This window comes from Crassostrea angulata, chromosome 8 (genome assembly GCF_025612915.1).
Source record: "Crassostrea angulata isolate pt1a10 chromosome 8, ASM2561291v2, whole genome shotgun sequence".
Classification (NCBI taxonomy): domain Eukaryota; kingdom Metazoa; phylum Mollusca; class Bivalvia; order Ostreida; family Ostreidae; genus Magallana; species Magallana angulata.
This window is the reverse complement of record NC_069118.1, coordinates 27,604,251-27,620,867: the sequence shown is the minus strand read 5'-3', so window position 1 is coordinate 27,620,867 and position 16,617 is coordinate 27,604,251. Positions and strand designations below refer to the sequence as shown.

The window sequence follows — 16,617 nt, the reverse complement described above, 5'->3', positions numbered from 1 at the left end:
ACCAGTGGATATGACTTTGGTATATAGCTAATGCATGATATTAAGTGTATATGATACTTATTTATATGTTTTAAAAAGGTATATTTACATTCTACTGTGTTTTTCCATTAAATTCTGTGATCTTCAAATGCCTCTAAATGCAACAAGTAGTCAAAGGTCAAATTGACGAGTTTTATTATGACGTCACAAACGTTGAACGCTGTAAACTGCAACGTCACAAGCGAAAATCAAAGTGCACGCTTGTGGCTGTTACTGTGGCTCTTCCATTAATATTAACTTACCCTTAGGATAAGATCGGAATTTTAAGGTATAATTCACATTTGCAGACAAGGCAAGAAGTTAAAAAATGTAAATATAAGCATTAAATCATGATTTTTTGAAGTATACACTCTCATAACTGCCGCGGTGTGTGCATACAAATTTTCATAACGCGCTAACGCGCGTTACTCAATTTGTATGCACACACCGCGGCAGTTATGAGAGTGTATACTTCAAAAAATCATGATTCAATGCTATAATAAAACAACTTTATCATGAATGTGATAAATACATGGCTTGATATTTTCATAAAATCTGCATCGTTATTCTGTCATATTGATTGGTGTTTTTTGTTTACGTTTTTCAGACATTTTTTCTGTGGGGAGATGGAAGGAAGTCCTCTCCAAAAATGATAACGAGGATCAGCGCATATCAGCTCTGAAAAATGCAATCCCAGAGTATTGTTTAAAATCCAAAGCGAAAAACACATGTAAAAAATACAAATATGCTTTTAACGCTTTTTGCAAGTAGTGTTCTTCCTTTATACCCCAGATTAGCCCTTTACCAGCTTCAGAGACAAACGTCGCTATATACATTATTCACTTGTCGACTAAATTCCATTCTGTAGCTAAAATTCAAGAAGCGGTATATTCTATAAGTTGAGCTCATTCTCTAGGAGACTTTAAAAATTCATGCGATTCCACTCTTGTCAATTCAGTGAAAGAAGGAGCTATAAGATCAATCAGCCATACCGTGAAGAAAAAAGAGCCGATTTCACCGGAAGTGTTATCAAAATTAGTGAAAAAATTTGGAAAAGAATCGGATTCCTTACAAGATATACGATTGTGCTGCATGTGTTTAATAGCATATGCTGAATTTTTGCGTGTTTTCGAACTGATAAATTTGAAAAGATCTAACATATGTATTTTTGATTCTCATGTTTCGTTGTTTATAGAAAGAAGCAAGACTGATGTATACAAAGAAGGAAGCACTGTGGTTATTTCAAGAACTCCAAATGATACATGTCCTGTAGCTATGTTAGAGAGATATTTACGGAAAGCAAATATCATGCCTTCTTCTGAGGAATTTGTTTTCAGGTCCATACTTTACTGTAAGAAATCCAAGTCTTACAAGCTTAGAAATGGTAATAAACCATTATCGTATACTCGAGCAAGAGAAATATTGCTCGACGCACTAAAGTCTTTAGGTTTAGAATCCGGTAATTTTGGTTTGCATAGTCTTAGATCGGGGGGTACTACAGCTGCTGCTAGCAACGGCATTACTGATAGACTGTTTAAGAAACATGGTAGATGGAAATCCGAGAAAGCCAAAGATGGCTATGTTCAGGAAAATTTATTAGAAAAGTTATTGGTTTCGAAAAAATTAGGTATTTAATAAGATAACATTGTTTTTGCCACTTTTCACATTATTGTGTTCTTTCTTTATTGTCGAAAATGCAGCAAAATAAGCGCTTCTTTCACTAATCATGTGTTTTGTTATTATTGTAAATAATTTATGTTCGGTTGAGTGGAACAAATAAAAACTTAAATTAATTTATCATAGGTACTAGAACACATGTTATATGTTTTGGTTTTATATATTTAAACCTGTAGCCATTGGCTACTATTTATAGCATATAACCTGTAGAACAGGTATTCAAGTTAAGCACGATTTTCACTCATTCGAAGGCTTTTCTTTGCCGCATTTGCACAATCCCCACCCACCCACCCACTTATTAAGTGACATTTAAAAATCAAGGACTGTGCACTATGTAAAATGTTTTATTTCAGAAAGAAGTTTGAAGAATCTTTATATGTATTTGTACGTGTCAATAAATGCAGCAAAATAAGCGCTTCCTTCACTAATCATGTGTTTTGTTATTATTGTAAATAATTTATGTTCGGTTGAGTGGAACGAATAAGAACATAACTGGCGTGTCTCTAATAAGCTTCCGTACAAGTGTTTCACACGAGTGATTTTTTTGCCCATGTTAGTTCACATTGCCATTGTCAGCTATACCGGAAATAGAGAGCTATTTTATGTAATGCGTATATTTGTTTTAGTTCAATACTTGTTTTAATTTACCAAGAGTTTGTACATGACTCTATAGTTTATCATATAACAGTGACAGTCTAGACTGTATATATTTCAACCCTTGTTTAGCCATAATTTATTTATTTTTAAACATATGCTATTTTCATTTTTGTCTCAGGTAATGATATCCACGAAGTGACACAGTGGCCACGGAGTTACACGGGCGCCCACGGTGCGACACGGTGCTTTTTCTTGAATTTTCCAATTCACATACACTGTGTCAGACCGTTTTCCACTGTGTGTATCTCCATGGACCATCCTCAAAGACCTTCAAGGGAAATGCCATGTAATTCTATGGACAGATGAGAGGGTAGTTCCAAGGAATGTCCATGGAATTTTGAGCTATATTGCCATGGACATTTTCCAGTTGTTTTCCACCCTTATTTTGTCAAATACATCCTGGACAAGGAGACCACATGCTCCAGGCTTTTTTCATGGACACTTTCTTCATGGGGTTTTCATGGAATATCCATAGAATTCCATGGAAGTTTTACAGCTGGGGCATAACACCCCCCCCCCTTCACTTTGTCTCAAAGAATTGTTAAAATTGTTACCTTCGTATTGTAAAAGTTTCTCTGCAATATGTCTCCTTTCTTGGTTCAATTCTTCTTTAGTTATACTTGTAAGGGGCTGATGAGCCAAAAATTTTCTTGCAAACTAAAAAATTTCAACACATATATTTCAACACAGATATTTCAAAGTTTTTGATGTATAGTTCCGTCTAATTTGAGATAAGGAAGTTTGACTGTATTCCTATTTAAAAATTAAATCCCCCCCCCCCCACAAATTGTGGCCCCATCCCACTCTCAAGGAATCATTTTTGGCCAATTAGTTTCTGAGAAAAATTTTACAGACACCCTATAACCCTCAGGGATCATGATTTAAACAAACTTGAATCTACACCACCTGAGGATGTTTCCACAAGTTTCAGCTTTTTCAGGCCAAATGGATTTTAAGAAGATTTTGAAAAAAATTTCAGTATAACATACTTGTCAACCTCCAACATGTGAAAATCTGGTCATGACCAGATTTGGAAAGTAAAAAATCTGGTCATAGCGCGTAACGACATTCACGACATATTTACCATGCATTACATAGGTATATACAATAGAAATATGTGTTAAAACTTCTGTGTAATGCTTTATTGCAAAGAAGCATTTTAACTAACAGTTGCTGATTTTGAATTTTGCAAAGTGATCTGACACAGAAAATGGTAGGTTGTGTTCAGCTAAAAAAATGCAAAAAGAGTTTCTGTTACATTAACCTTGCTTTTGAACTCTGTAAATGATGGCATGAAAGTTGTAAGTGACTTGGAAGAGTTAATATGTGTATTAAAAAGCATCCTATACATGCATGACTTAGCGTTTTTGAATGTTTAGTCAGATCATTTTGGGCACAAAATCCAATATTCAAATGTGCGTTATATAGAACACAAAAGCCTCGTTTTGTACTCGATTACTTTGATTTACTTATGGGAATTAATTTTCCCATATATGTTGATAGGTACAAAAATATCGTTTTCTTTTTGTTGGTTTTGATTCCGCTGGCCCCGATGAAGACCTTTTCTTATTGGAATCCATCACACTTAATGATTTAAACCTTCGCTTAGTCAAAACAACTCACGATAATAATTACACTTAATGTGTCTGTTATAGCCATCGGCATTGTTTACGTGTTACGTAAATCCAAGCTCAGCTTGGGTTCATAACTGGAAGTCAAACGCGCAACGTAATTTACGAACCAAATCCGGAAATCGGGAGATTTTCGGGTTGTTCGACAAAAATCGGGTGAAAAGAATGACCCGCCGGGTCATAAAAAATAATCGGGTGAAGGGTTGAAAAATCGGGTGTGACCCGACGAAATCGGGTCAGTTGGCAAGTATGGTATAAATTTCTTTGTTGGAAATTGATTTCCCATTGTGGCCCTACCTTACCCAAAGTAATCATGATATGAACAAACAGGAATCTTCACTACCCGAGTATGCTGCCGCACACAAGTTTCAGCTTTTTTGGCCAAATGGTTTTATAAGAAGAAGATTTTTAAATATCTTTTTTTAATATTTATAAATTTTTTTATATTCCTTCCCAACTGACTTTCCATTCAGGCCCCACTACCACCAGGGTTCATGATTTGAACAAATTTGAATCTTCACAAGGCGACATTAATTTGATTTTTAGTTTTACGGATCCGCCGACTCTAAAAATTTGCATTTAAAAAAACAAAAAAATCGAAAATTTTCAAGCTGCTCATTTCAAACCCATGTATCACTGAGACATTTAAATCTGGATGTAAAAATGCTTGCAGAATGATGGAGAAAGGTCAAGGTATTGCAGAACATCGTTGGATTGGTTTCGTTGTGTTCAAAGGGGGCGACTTGGGTGAAATAATTATTTTTTTATTCGGAAACTTCGCCGGAATTTCCTCCAAAAGAGAAGGTGAAGTTGCCCTATATTAGGAGTTCACAATCGTTTAAATTAACCCACAAGGCAATAAAATGATAAATAACTTATTTTAAAGATGTTTTTACTGCCTTAGCATAATTACTCGAGACTGTCTTATCTTTACTGCGTTGGGGTAACATAAATTCTAATGATGCAACCATATTAGCTGTGCAACCAATGTTTATTCCTTTTAGTGTTGATGTTACAATTAGGTGGTAACTTGTAATTAGTTAAAATAATAATAAAACCCTTTGTTTACAGTTATTTTAAAAAAAATATGACCTTCAACTTTACAGATGTAATTGTGTCAAAGGGTTGAGTACCCGGGCCAGCAGCTTTTTGCTTTTTTTTTCCTTACTCCAACTTGACTTTTCTTGGAAAAAAATCCATAAAACTAAAAATCAAATTATGATCGCCCAACCTGAAGATGTTTCACACAAGTTTCAGCTTTTTTGGACAAATAGATCATGATTTTTCAAAGGCCATCTTGAAACAGTTTATTGATTCTAGACTTTAAGTATACATTTTCTTTAATTACACACTATAACAATCATTTCCTAAAAGTTAAATATTAATATATATGTGATAAGGAAATAATGTTATGATGTATAGCGGCCGGGTATTGGTTCTGTCTGTGTTCAGCATAGATAATACCCCAGTATGATACCCAGGCTTCACCTAGGGAAAATATATATCAAAATCCTATAGGGATGTATTATACGCATCCCTTTCTCATGTTAAAAAATGCTGGGGGAAAAGTTCACAGATTATGGTATGCATATCTAGACATTATGTTCTATTAAATACAGTTTCTAAACTTCTGTTGAGGGGATTAAAAGGAATTGTGATAGACTGAATGACTACCAGCATCATAAATATTGTACTCCCTACAGCAAAAAATGTTGTATAATATATGAATCAATAACTTTACAAGAAAACAAATCTCTTACCAGTGTTGAAAAAACTCCACAATTGTAGCCATCTGTTTGCATAGACAATTCTTGGTGGCACAGTTTCCAAGAGATTTGTTTCTCCAAACACCTCATGCTCAAAAAATTTCTAAAAATTGAAAGTAATTTTCTCAGTATTCTCTTAATTTCAATATCAAAACACATAAAATCATAACTAGATAATTGCAGTGCTGGTCAATTCGCCCCAAAACCATTTACCAGTACACCCATGCACGAGTGCCCTAAAATTTTTTGTAGTTCCCCAAATATATGTTTCACGAGCGCCCCAAGTAGGCTTCACGAGCCCCAAACGTACGAGTGCCCCAAAATAAAAATCAATTATCTTATGAAATAATATATCCATTTCTTGTGGCAATTGTGCAATATTAATTTTTTTGTCTATTTACCATCTACATGTAAATCAAACACACAGCCCATTGGACCATCAAGTCACTTTTAATACAAAGTAATGTTTTCAAAAGCATGCATGGAAATTTACTCTTTATTTTAAGGAATACTTAAAATAATTAAAAGATTCTTATTAACACTTGCATTCATGGGTAAATAGTTTGTATGTTTAATTTTATCTTTATGGAGTCTCAATTGCCTTTGTTGAATAGGACGGGATATTGCTGCTTTGTTTGTCTAGAGATGGTTTCAATCGTTTGTGTATATCTAATTAAAGTCTATTGATTTTTCAACTTGAGAAAAAACCCTGAAACTAACACAGAATATTACACTCAAGTTACAGATTTTCTGCCTGATCGGTTTCTGAGAAGAATATCTTTAAAGATTTTTCTCTATATGTTCCTATGTAAAAATGTTGACCCCCCATTGTGGCCCGACCTTACTCCCAGTGATCGTGATTGGAGAAAAAATTGAATCTACACTACCTGAAGATGCCTCCACAGTTCCAGCTTTTCTGGCTAACTGGTTTTTGAAAAGAAGATTTTAATGATTTTTCTCTATACATTTGTATCTAAAAATTTGATCCCCAATTGGGGCCCAACCATACCCCCGGGGATCATGGTTTGGACAAGCTAAAAAAAAAAGTAAATCTACACTACTTTAGGATATTTCCACACAAGTTACAGCTTTTTTGGCCGATTGATTTTTGAGAAGATATTTCTCTGTATATTTCACCTCAGGTGTGCTAACAATTATTTATGTCTCTGCTACATGTACACGCACTTAGTATTTCCATCAGCACAATTAAACTCCGTTTTGACTGAATAGACGAGAAAATACTTACAACTAGCCTAAAACACATTGCAGTAATCAACTATTACGAAAAAACCATACCGTATTACCATTAGAATTTGGTTTTTAGTTGTTCAAGTACCGTACCTGTTAATGTATCTTATTTTCCCAAAATAATAGTCAGCTGTCTTACTTTCAGATGTCTATATTTGATTGGTACGTAAAAATGACAAATTACAGGCGATAGTTCCCCTAAGATACAAACCGTAATTCATGAAAATGAAACGAAAATCAAAACAAGCTAAAACCACCATCAAAGGTGAAAATGTCAACGCATTGGAATAACTTCACAAAATCGGCATTAATGTATCTTGCACATTTCAAATATTCCTTTCGCACGCAAACTGTTCCACAACAACCAAATTCACCTTTGTCAGATTGACCCATTTTTTATACGTTCAAAATGGCCGCTTCTTTGTTTCAAAGAGGGTTTTGAGATATCTCTGTCTTATCATCATTTCCGTAAATTACTCAAATTTGAAACAGAATTAGCCCTTAATTTTTGCAATTTATATTTTCCTTCCCATAAGGATAATTTATGCTAAACTACGTTGAATTTGACTCAGTAGTTCTTGAGAAGAAGATTTTTAAAAATGCACCCCCTTTTTCTACAGTTTCGAGGTTTTCTCAACTTTGAATAAAGATAGGTCTTTCATTTCTGCAATTTATATTTGCCATACCATAAGGATGCTTTGTGCCAAATTTGGTTGAAATTGGATAAGCGATTTTAGAGAAGAAGTTTAAAATGTGAAAAGTTTACAGACAGAGGAACGACGGAAAAACTGTGATCAGAAAAACTCACTTGCCAACAATTTTTAACGATGTATACTGTAAGAAGATGCAGCCATTCATTTTAATTAACAGACTTGAATCCCTTTTAATCAAGCATGATATGGTTTGGTAGATTAGTGATACAAGTGCTTAAAAAAAACTTCCAAAATTTAGATTTAATCGTTACCTCCAATAATGTAGTACTTTATTGGCCCTTTCTTTTGAGAATCCCATGGAATCAAGGAAGTAGAAGTTTCCTTCACATGGCCGCAAAATCTACATCAAAATAAATACAAATATTTACATCCTCTTTATGTTTTCTCCTGTATTTCTTAAGCAAACCAACTATGATTTGATATCAATAAATATTCTCAATCATTCTCAAACAACAGTTAACTCAATATCTCAGTTATCAATTACTTAAAGGACATTTTCATGGATGATTGGCGCCAAATAATTTTGATAGACTAGTTGATTAGTGCATTTGGTGTGGTACATATACAATTTCAAGAAGAGAAAATATTATCTCTGTCGACATTAGTTTTTTTTATTATGGTGCTAAGATTGAGACACTGCATTTTATCATCACTGTAAGCATCAAATGACCTACATTTATTCAAGTTTGTACAGTTTTTTTTTATTTGGAGATTTGTTGAGCATGTTGAACAGTCAGTTGACCCTTTGGCTTTTATGGTTGTGGCAGATGTGGTTCCTAATGAGGTTCATGTTGATGAGGTTCTGGCTGATAATACTTTGAAGAGGCAACTTTCAGAACTTAAACTAATCAAAGGCCGGAACGGTCACAAAGGTGTCGGGCTTTCATTTTCTTTTATATAGAATATCAAAAATTTGAATATCTGTACTATATAACAGTTGTATATCAAATAATGTTAGATTTAGAATAAAAAAAAGTCTATGAATTATGTTTTGTGCTGCTCTAAAAAAATCAAAGTACTGAAGTACTAAAAGCCGGGCTCTTTTGGTGTGTCTTTATACTTATTGTGTAGTAAAGACTGAAAATCTCTCTCTCTCTCTCTCTCTCTCTCTCTCTCTCTCTCTCTCTCTCTCTCTCTCTCTCATGCTTTTAATGTCGGCAAAGCATCAGAGAGCGACCAAATTTTGTAAGCGGCTATAAACAAAAAATATGTCTGTCTAGTAGAAGTTAAAAAGTTCAACAGTTGCTGCCTTGAATTTTGCAACAAGCATTATATATTCAATCCCCGTTTCTTCATCGCGCAGCAAAGTAGTTCATGGAAATTCATGCGCATTGTATGTGTCCAAAATGCATAGTAATGTTTTAAAAACACGTTATTAATAATAAAACTAAAAAAGATAGACAATTCATTCGAAATTTAAAAAAAAGAAACAAAATGCCAACACTTTTGACAAAACGTGGCTCTTTATGTAACTATTTGGTATAGCGGAAGCTTTACCTTGACGCTGTTTGGTTTTTTGTTTATTTGTGCTATTTATAGTAACATTGGCGATTTGCCTGCCTATAGCCAGGACTCTGCTTTCAGCAGAGCCTGGCTAAAAATCAGTACATTTCCTTCTAAAATAGGTAGTGATGCGTTTATAATACAATACTCATCATGGTTACAAAAATCGAATTTTTTTTCTTTCTACTTTAAACAGTCTTTGAACAATTTTTTACAGGTTTCTTTATTTGATTACATTAACAGTGTGTCCCTAATTATAATAATAAAACATACTTTTATTTATTTCGATTCCCGTTTGAAACAAGATTACCAATGGTTTACAAACAAATCCAAAACACATGCTATCTGCTCGACCAAACAACTGCATTATCGTATTCATTTTTGCAACAAAATCACTAAATACGTTTATCGCTTACATTTATTTTGGAGACCGTGCCCTATAACAAATAAATTTACATATCAAATTTTATTCCTATCTGGCATGGTCTCCAATTAAAATGTAAAACTTAAATAATATTTAGTGAATTTTTACACCTTATTGTATTCATCCACAATATCTTGATTAATCAAATTTATACTTATGCAGTGAGTTGTCAATAATTAGGGAGGCAAAGTTGTTTTTTTGGACACAATTTAGTTGAATAAATGGAATAAAAATCTTGTAATACGTTTAATGCTTTAAGGAACTTATTTCTAATGCGCATTTAAAAGGCGGTGCAGAGCATGAATTTTTGGACGATTGCCAAGCCACACGATCGCTAGAAGGCTGCCGAGCATTAGCTCGACACCTTAATAATGGTGTAATTCCTGATCATAGTGATGCTGATGTAGTCACCCCATCATTAAATCCAGGATAGGAGGTATTCATCTTTTACCTTTATTATCTTTTACATATTGTTAAGATATTTACGTACACTTCAGAAAAATTTGCTAACCTTTGTTTTCATATTAATAGGATTAATTTAAGTGATGATGAAGAGCTAGAGGAAGAGTATGAGGATTCTGGAGAAGACTGAGTTGGAAGTTGAAAAAGAGCTTGAGCTCTTGTAGTGCTAACTTTCAATGCATTACTCAATGTAGGGATGTCAACGAGTACTGTGGAATCATTAGATTCATTGGTGGCTCAATTTTCGTGGAATACGTGGGAACCTCTCATCCACAAATTAACATCCTCCACGAATTAATAAATAAGTGTTAATTAGTTAGTACCGCCTATTAATCTAATAAGCAAGGCAATAGAGCATATTATTTATTGTCAAGCAAAGGGTGTGTTAGTTGTGCCAAAATGGAAATCTTCAGTTTTCTGGCCAGCTATTGTTGATATATCTGGAAATTTTGGATGGTTTATCAAACAGCATGTCGAATATGAAAAACCCTTACATTTTTTCTGTGCAAGTTTTGACAAGAATAGTATTTTTGCAGCCAATAAATTCAACAGCAATGTACTTGTGCTGAATATAGATGCTACATAGTGAATTTTGGAGGACTGTACTCATTATCGTGATTGATTGTATTACATACGGTTTTAAAACCTGAATTTACATCCAAGAATGACTGCTTTCGAATAAGGTGACTGTTTCTCTTGTTTGTATACTGTGGTTTCATTAATATTCGTTGAATACCAATTTTCGTGGATTTCGTTATTCAGTTGATCCACGAAATTAAGTGTTAACTGAAGTGCAATTTCTATCTACATTTTGTATTGGTATGGTCATTGGCCACAAATTTACGTATATTTGAAACTGTGAATTTCACTTTATCCTCGAAAATTGATACCCTTGAAAATTAATGAAAACACATTATACGTTCATAAGTGGAGTACTGTGCACCCAAGGAGATGACTGTTTTCTCTTGTTCAGATTTGTATGCCATATTTTCCCGACGAATCATCTATGCAGACAACTAGTCGAATTACTCACTTTTAGCCAAAATTTTAACAAAATCCTACGATACGTCGATTCAGACGATATGTCGATCTTGTCACTTAAAACTGCAGTAACATTATCAGTGTATGATGCCACAATGTCCCCGATATTGCTACCAATTATCATTAATGATTAACATTTAAACAATAACACTTTATACTTATGCATCATATTTTCAAATACTGGCAACATCTACAAAGTCGCTTGCATTTTAAACAATTCCCGATATCGCATGTTATGCAAAACTAAACTTACTTTGTCAGAAATATTTTATTCCCATGCATGAAAATAATTATCCACTCTGACCATCGCAAGTGTATTCGCCATTACGTAACCAGCCACCTTTTGACTCGCATGGTCAATGTTTGTTTCACCATTTCCAGTGTCAGAGGCATGCAACTGTCTCGTGTCAGACTTAAAATGGGGATATCAAGTGCAGAAAGCTTAGCAATTACTATGATTTGATGAAACTTGTTTACTTTGTATCCAGTAATGCAGTTACACGCTATTGATTTACATAGACACTGTTAGAAAAAGATCGATCATCTGTACGACTTGAAAATGACGATATATACTACATACATACGTTTCCTAAAATTTTTATTTAACAATTATAATCAAAGAATTGGACAGTAATTAATCAATGTACTATAATCACTCTTATAATGGTACTCTTTATATACACAGCGAGTGAAATTGCCGCAAAGATCTCAGCCTTAGGGCAAGATTATTAACACAACCGGTGTCAGCCTATTGTATAAACAGTAGTATTGATAATTGCCCATTACGTATTTTAAGATTGAATTTGTCGATAAAATATTTCTTATTTATACTTTCCATTAACAACTCTTAACTAACAAGAGATGTTTGTGAAACCCCCCTCCCTTGGAAACATCCACAAAGAAAATGAATGTAAACTGCAAATAACTGGTATTTTTCTAAGTTCAAGGGCCATAATTCTGTCGAAAATTGCTCTATCATACCCAAAATCAAACTTGACTTAGATATTATTTAGATAAATCATAAAATTTCATATCCAAATGTGCACCCTCTGCAAAGAAAATGAGCAGAAACTGCAAATAACTGGCATTTTTCTATGTCCAAGAGGCATAACTCTGTCGAAAATTGCTCGATCGTACCCAAAATCAAACTTGACTTAGATATTATCATGATAAACCTGTATACCAAATTTAATTTCAATATGTTTATCCTCTGCAAAGAAAATGAGCGGAAACTGCAAATAACTGGAATTTTTCTACGTCCAAGGGCCATAACTCTGTCGAATATTGCTCGATAGTACCCAATATTGAACTTGACCTAGATATTATCATGATAAACCTGTATACCAAATTTCATTTCAATATGTTCATCCTCTGCGAAGAAAATGAGCGGAAACTGTTGGTGGACCGACCAACCGACCGACAGACAGCAGCAAAGCAATATGCCCTCCCTTCTTCGAAGGGGGGCATAATAAAATAATAAAACTTAAAAACATTCCCGGGACCTACTGCAATATTTTTTTCCATTCAAATTTGGTTTCAATTTTACTGCGCAATGTTATCTTCCCACTAGTGATATATGGAACCATGTGACGATGTGTTTATAAAAACAGAACAGTAAAACTTTTAATTGATTAAAGACAATGTACCATTTTTTAATAACTGTTATTATTATGTATTTTAGGTTTAACAGAAGAGTGACAATGATAATTAATAAAGATGAACAGTGAATTTAACAATGTAATTTTCAATCACACAGCCAACTCAAGATGGTTAAAACCAAGGTTTTTAATGCTATTTTTAACAATTATCTGACCTCAAGCCTTAGGCAAGTCGATCAAGACGATAAGTCGGGTGCTCTGCTTCAGAGAAAAAAATACCGACTTATCATCGGATATATGGTACATTAGTGGTAAGACTGTATTGCCTAATATAAGTTAATTATATTTATTTTATCTTAATGTCATAATTAATCAGTTATTATTCTGATGTATTTACAGACATTGCATAACTGTCAAGGCCACTGGCGAGACATTTTGAAGGTTAAACATCCCCATCGCGTTTTTGTGAATCTCTTGCCAGGTAGTGATGTTCCAATCATCGATTATAATCGAAAATCGATCGATTGTTATCGCATTCTAAGCACTCGATCATAAAAAGTTTCCTACCGATTAATCGGTTGAGGTTTTTTCTCTTTCAACAAGTGCTTATCATAAACAAAATATTCAAGACGCAAATTATCTAAACCATAAAAAGGTGCGCGATCTGCAAATGGCTGACATGTCAGACGAGCTCCATATTCTTACTCAGGAAATAAAGCACATTCTCGAATTTGGACGCATTTTGGTTTTAAGAAAATAAATGTTGGAATGCCTACTAAAGAAAATCTTTCGAATATAATTTTTTATAGCTAGAAATACTAATTTAATCAAATTATGACAGCTTAGTAATGAGTCTGTTCATTGTATCATGTTTATTTACATTATTTAGCACTACACTATAAAATATAAAAATCTCCGATTATAATCGATAATTAGTTAGTTATGGAAAACCGATTATCGATTATGAAAATCTCACCGATTCCCATCACTATCAATGCCTGGTGTTATTAAAAGTGCAAAGTCCAAGCAACAAACCAAAAATATGACGGTTATTTCAAAAGATTTTAAGTCTGGTGTCTGCAGCACAATTTTCAACCACTGCCAGCTTCAGTTGCTACAGTTTCCCTTTTTCTGACCAGTCTTGTACAAAAACGAGTGTCATCATCAGTACTAGAAGCATTTTATTATAGCATAAATTGGATTCATTCTCAAGCTTCATGCATTAATCCATGTGAGGAAAAATTTCTAAAGCTTACTCTTGAAGAAGGAAAACGAGTTCTTGCGAAACCAGTTAATAAGAAAGAACCAATAACTATTGAAATTCTTATAAAGCTTAAGGAGGAGTACCAAAACAATCCAAATAATGCATTGAAGTTGAGAGTTTTCTTGATGTGCCTTTTATGATTTTCGGGATTTTTGCGGTTCAGCAAACATTATCAAACATTCAGTTGTGTGACATCAAATGGAAAGAAGCATACATAGAAATTAAATAAAAGCAAAACTGACGTTTACAGAAGAGGATATGTAGTTATCATTGCAAAAACTGGAAATGATATGTGTCCCATTTTTAGGTTGAGAAAATATATTTCATTATATTAAAATAATTGCAATTGAATGTGTCTGTAAGTGATTATTTGTTTACAGCTATAACTTTCAAGAAATCTTTGGGGGTTTTTAAAGTCTGCTATGCATCTAAACCATTGTTCTACACCAGAGCAAGAGAGATTCTGTTATCGGCTCTCAGCAACATTGGCCTTGACGGTTCAGTTTTCTTTACATAGTTTAAGAAGTGGGGGTGCTACTGCTGCTTCGAACAATAACGTTCCAGATAGATTACTTAAAGTACATGGGCGTTGGGCTTCTGATAAGGCTAAGGATGGGTATATTGATGACAGCATTCAGAAAAAACTTTTAGTTTAAACAAGGTATTATTTTATTTCGGAATAATTATTTTCCTCGGAATTCACCTTTTTCCTGATGGAATATTGTAATTGGCCCTAATAGCCTTAGTTACATGAAAAAAAAATAGAAATCCATGAGATAGTGTGATTTTAGCAGTGGCAGGGGTAATGGAGAAAAATACATGATTTTCTATGCTCTGAATTTATATACCAGTATTTATCTTATTTATTTGTTTTAATTTATTCTATTTATTTGTTTTGTAATTGTTTGTTTGTTCTTTATTTGATAAATTTTCATTTGTATAAATCAGATTTGTAAGACAAATCTCCTAACATCTTCCGGTAGAAAAGGGGGGGGGGGGGTTAGTTTTTCACTGAAAAACTAACCCCCTTAGTTTTTCAGTGAAAAGCTAACCCCCCCCCCCCACCCCCCATTCGCGTAAAATCCAGCTGCCTTTCAATTTAGACATTGATATTTGATCTGTAATACGTAAATCATCTCCACAAGCTGTAAATTCGCCACTATAACATCGTAGATGTTGACTGGAAGCAACACTGCACTCCTCAAATCTAAACTTACAATGAAACGAAGTGAAGTAGCCTTTGTATGCGACAATGCTTGGCTAAAACGCGATGGCTACGATCGAGACGTACATAATCCAAACTGCGGTCGCGGCAGTTAAGAAATTCACCGAATTCCGAGTTACAATAAAACATCATAGCTATAAGCTGGACGTTATTTACATGACAAGTTCCAACAAGCACTGCATCCATTGCCACAGAAGATTTACCGCTCCGCGTCACTTCCGTGTTCGTGACGTCATATATTCTGTTTGCACTGAGAGTTGAAATTGATCGGCGGATCATGAATTAGGCCTGAAATATCTACGAACTTAAAATTGGATACATCTTATCAGTCCCTGGCGACATGAAAATGAATATAATTTCAGCGGGGTTTACATGCTAAGTGTTTACACATTACTTAAGTAGAAATACTAACGTAACAAGTATATTTTCTCATATTTTACAGGTACACATGTACTCTATAACAGTACGGTATATAAATTACGTATATATCTTGAACAGGTATTTATATGTGTTGTTCAAGTTGTATTCATTAATTTGATTTTTTAATTACCATATTATTTCAGTTTCTGCATGTGATTACAGTACAAGCAGTACGGTTTTTTTTACAATACTACATGTATAATAGGCATCTCAAACATTATAGGAATGATGGACGATTTGAATGCATGTTTCTTCTTTAGTCAAACTACACAAATAAGCAGTGGTGTGTAGACATGAATAAACGTCTCTCTGTATTTAACCTGTTGGGTTCATCATTTCTGTTAAAAAAATTCCATAATAATCAATATTATTTTAATATCTACTGACATTAATACTTGAAATACCACGTTTCTAATATAATGCATTCTTGACGCAGTACGTTGGATCACATAATGCATTAGCGTGATCGTAATATTCATTCATTTTAATTTTATATTTGTAACATGCAGATATTAAAATTATATTGAAAAAAAAACCCACAATGATTTCTGTGGAAGTCTGCGATGTACGTTGTTATGAGTTGTGATAGAATTATGGGTTCATTGTAAATCTCCATTTTAATATTCCTTTTTTTTTATTTCCATAGCTGGAGACATTTCCCATCACCTAAGTAGAATGCTGCGTCAGTGGTCTGGCAGAAACTAAAGAGTTCTCTTCAAAATACTAATTCAAAGTTTTGAAGTTTCAGGATCCGCCCATGAATATTTCTGCCAACTAAAGTGCCGATTTTAGTGTGCAAGTCTTCCAAAACTTCTTCAAACTGACGTATAGCCTACTGTTACGTCATGAAGCTAGAACTGGAGATGTTCAGAGGCATTGCGAGCACCGGTTGCAGGCAGAGAGAGAGAGAGAGAGAGAGAGAGAGAGAGAGAGAGAGAGAGAATATTAAATGATTTTTATGCATGCATAC

At 34.0% G+C, this 16,617-nt stretch overlaps 1 protein-coding gene across 1 annotated transcript in view; it reads right to left on the bottom strand.

Moving 5' to 3' along the window:
- Nucleotides 1-16,617, bottom strand: part of LOC128160857 (uncharacterized) — a 198,272-nt gene that overhangs the window by 73,923 nt on the left and 107,732 nt on the right. Inside the window, exons 13-15 of the mRNA XM_052824167.1 lie at nt 7,962-8,050; nt 5,744-5,852; nt 2,907-3,009 (exon numbers count right to left, since the gene is read on the bottom strand). Coding sequence (XP_052680127.1) covers nt 2,907-3,009; nt 5,744-5,852; nt 7,962-8,050 — 301 coding nt within the window. The remainder of the gene's footprint in view (nt 1-2,906; nt 3,010-5,743; nt 5,853-7,961; nt 8,051-16,617) is intronic.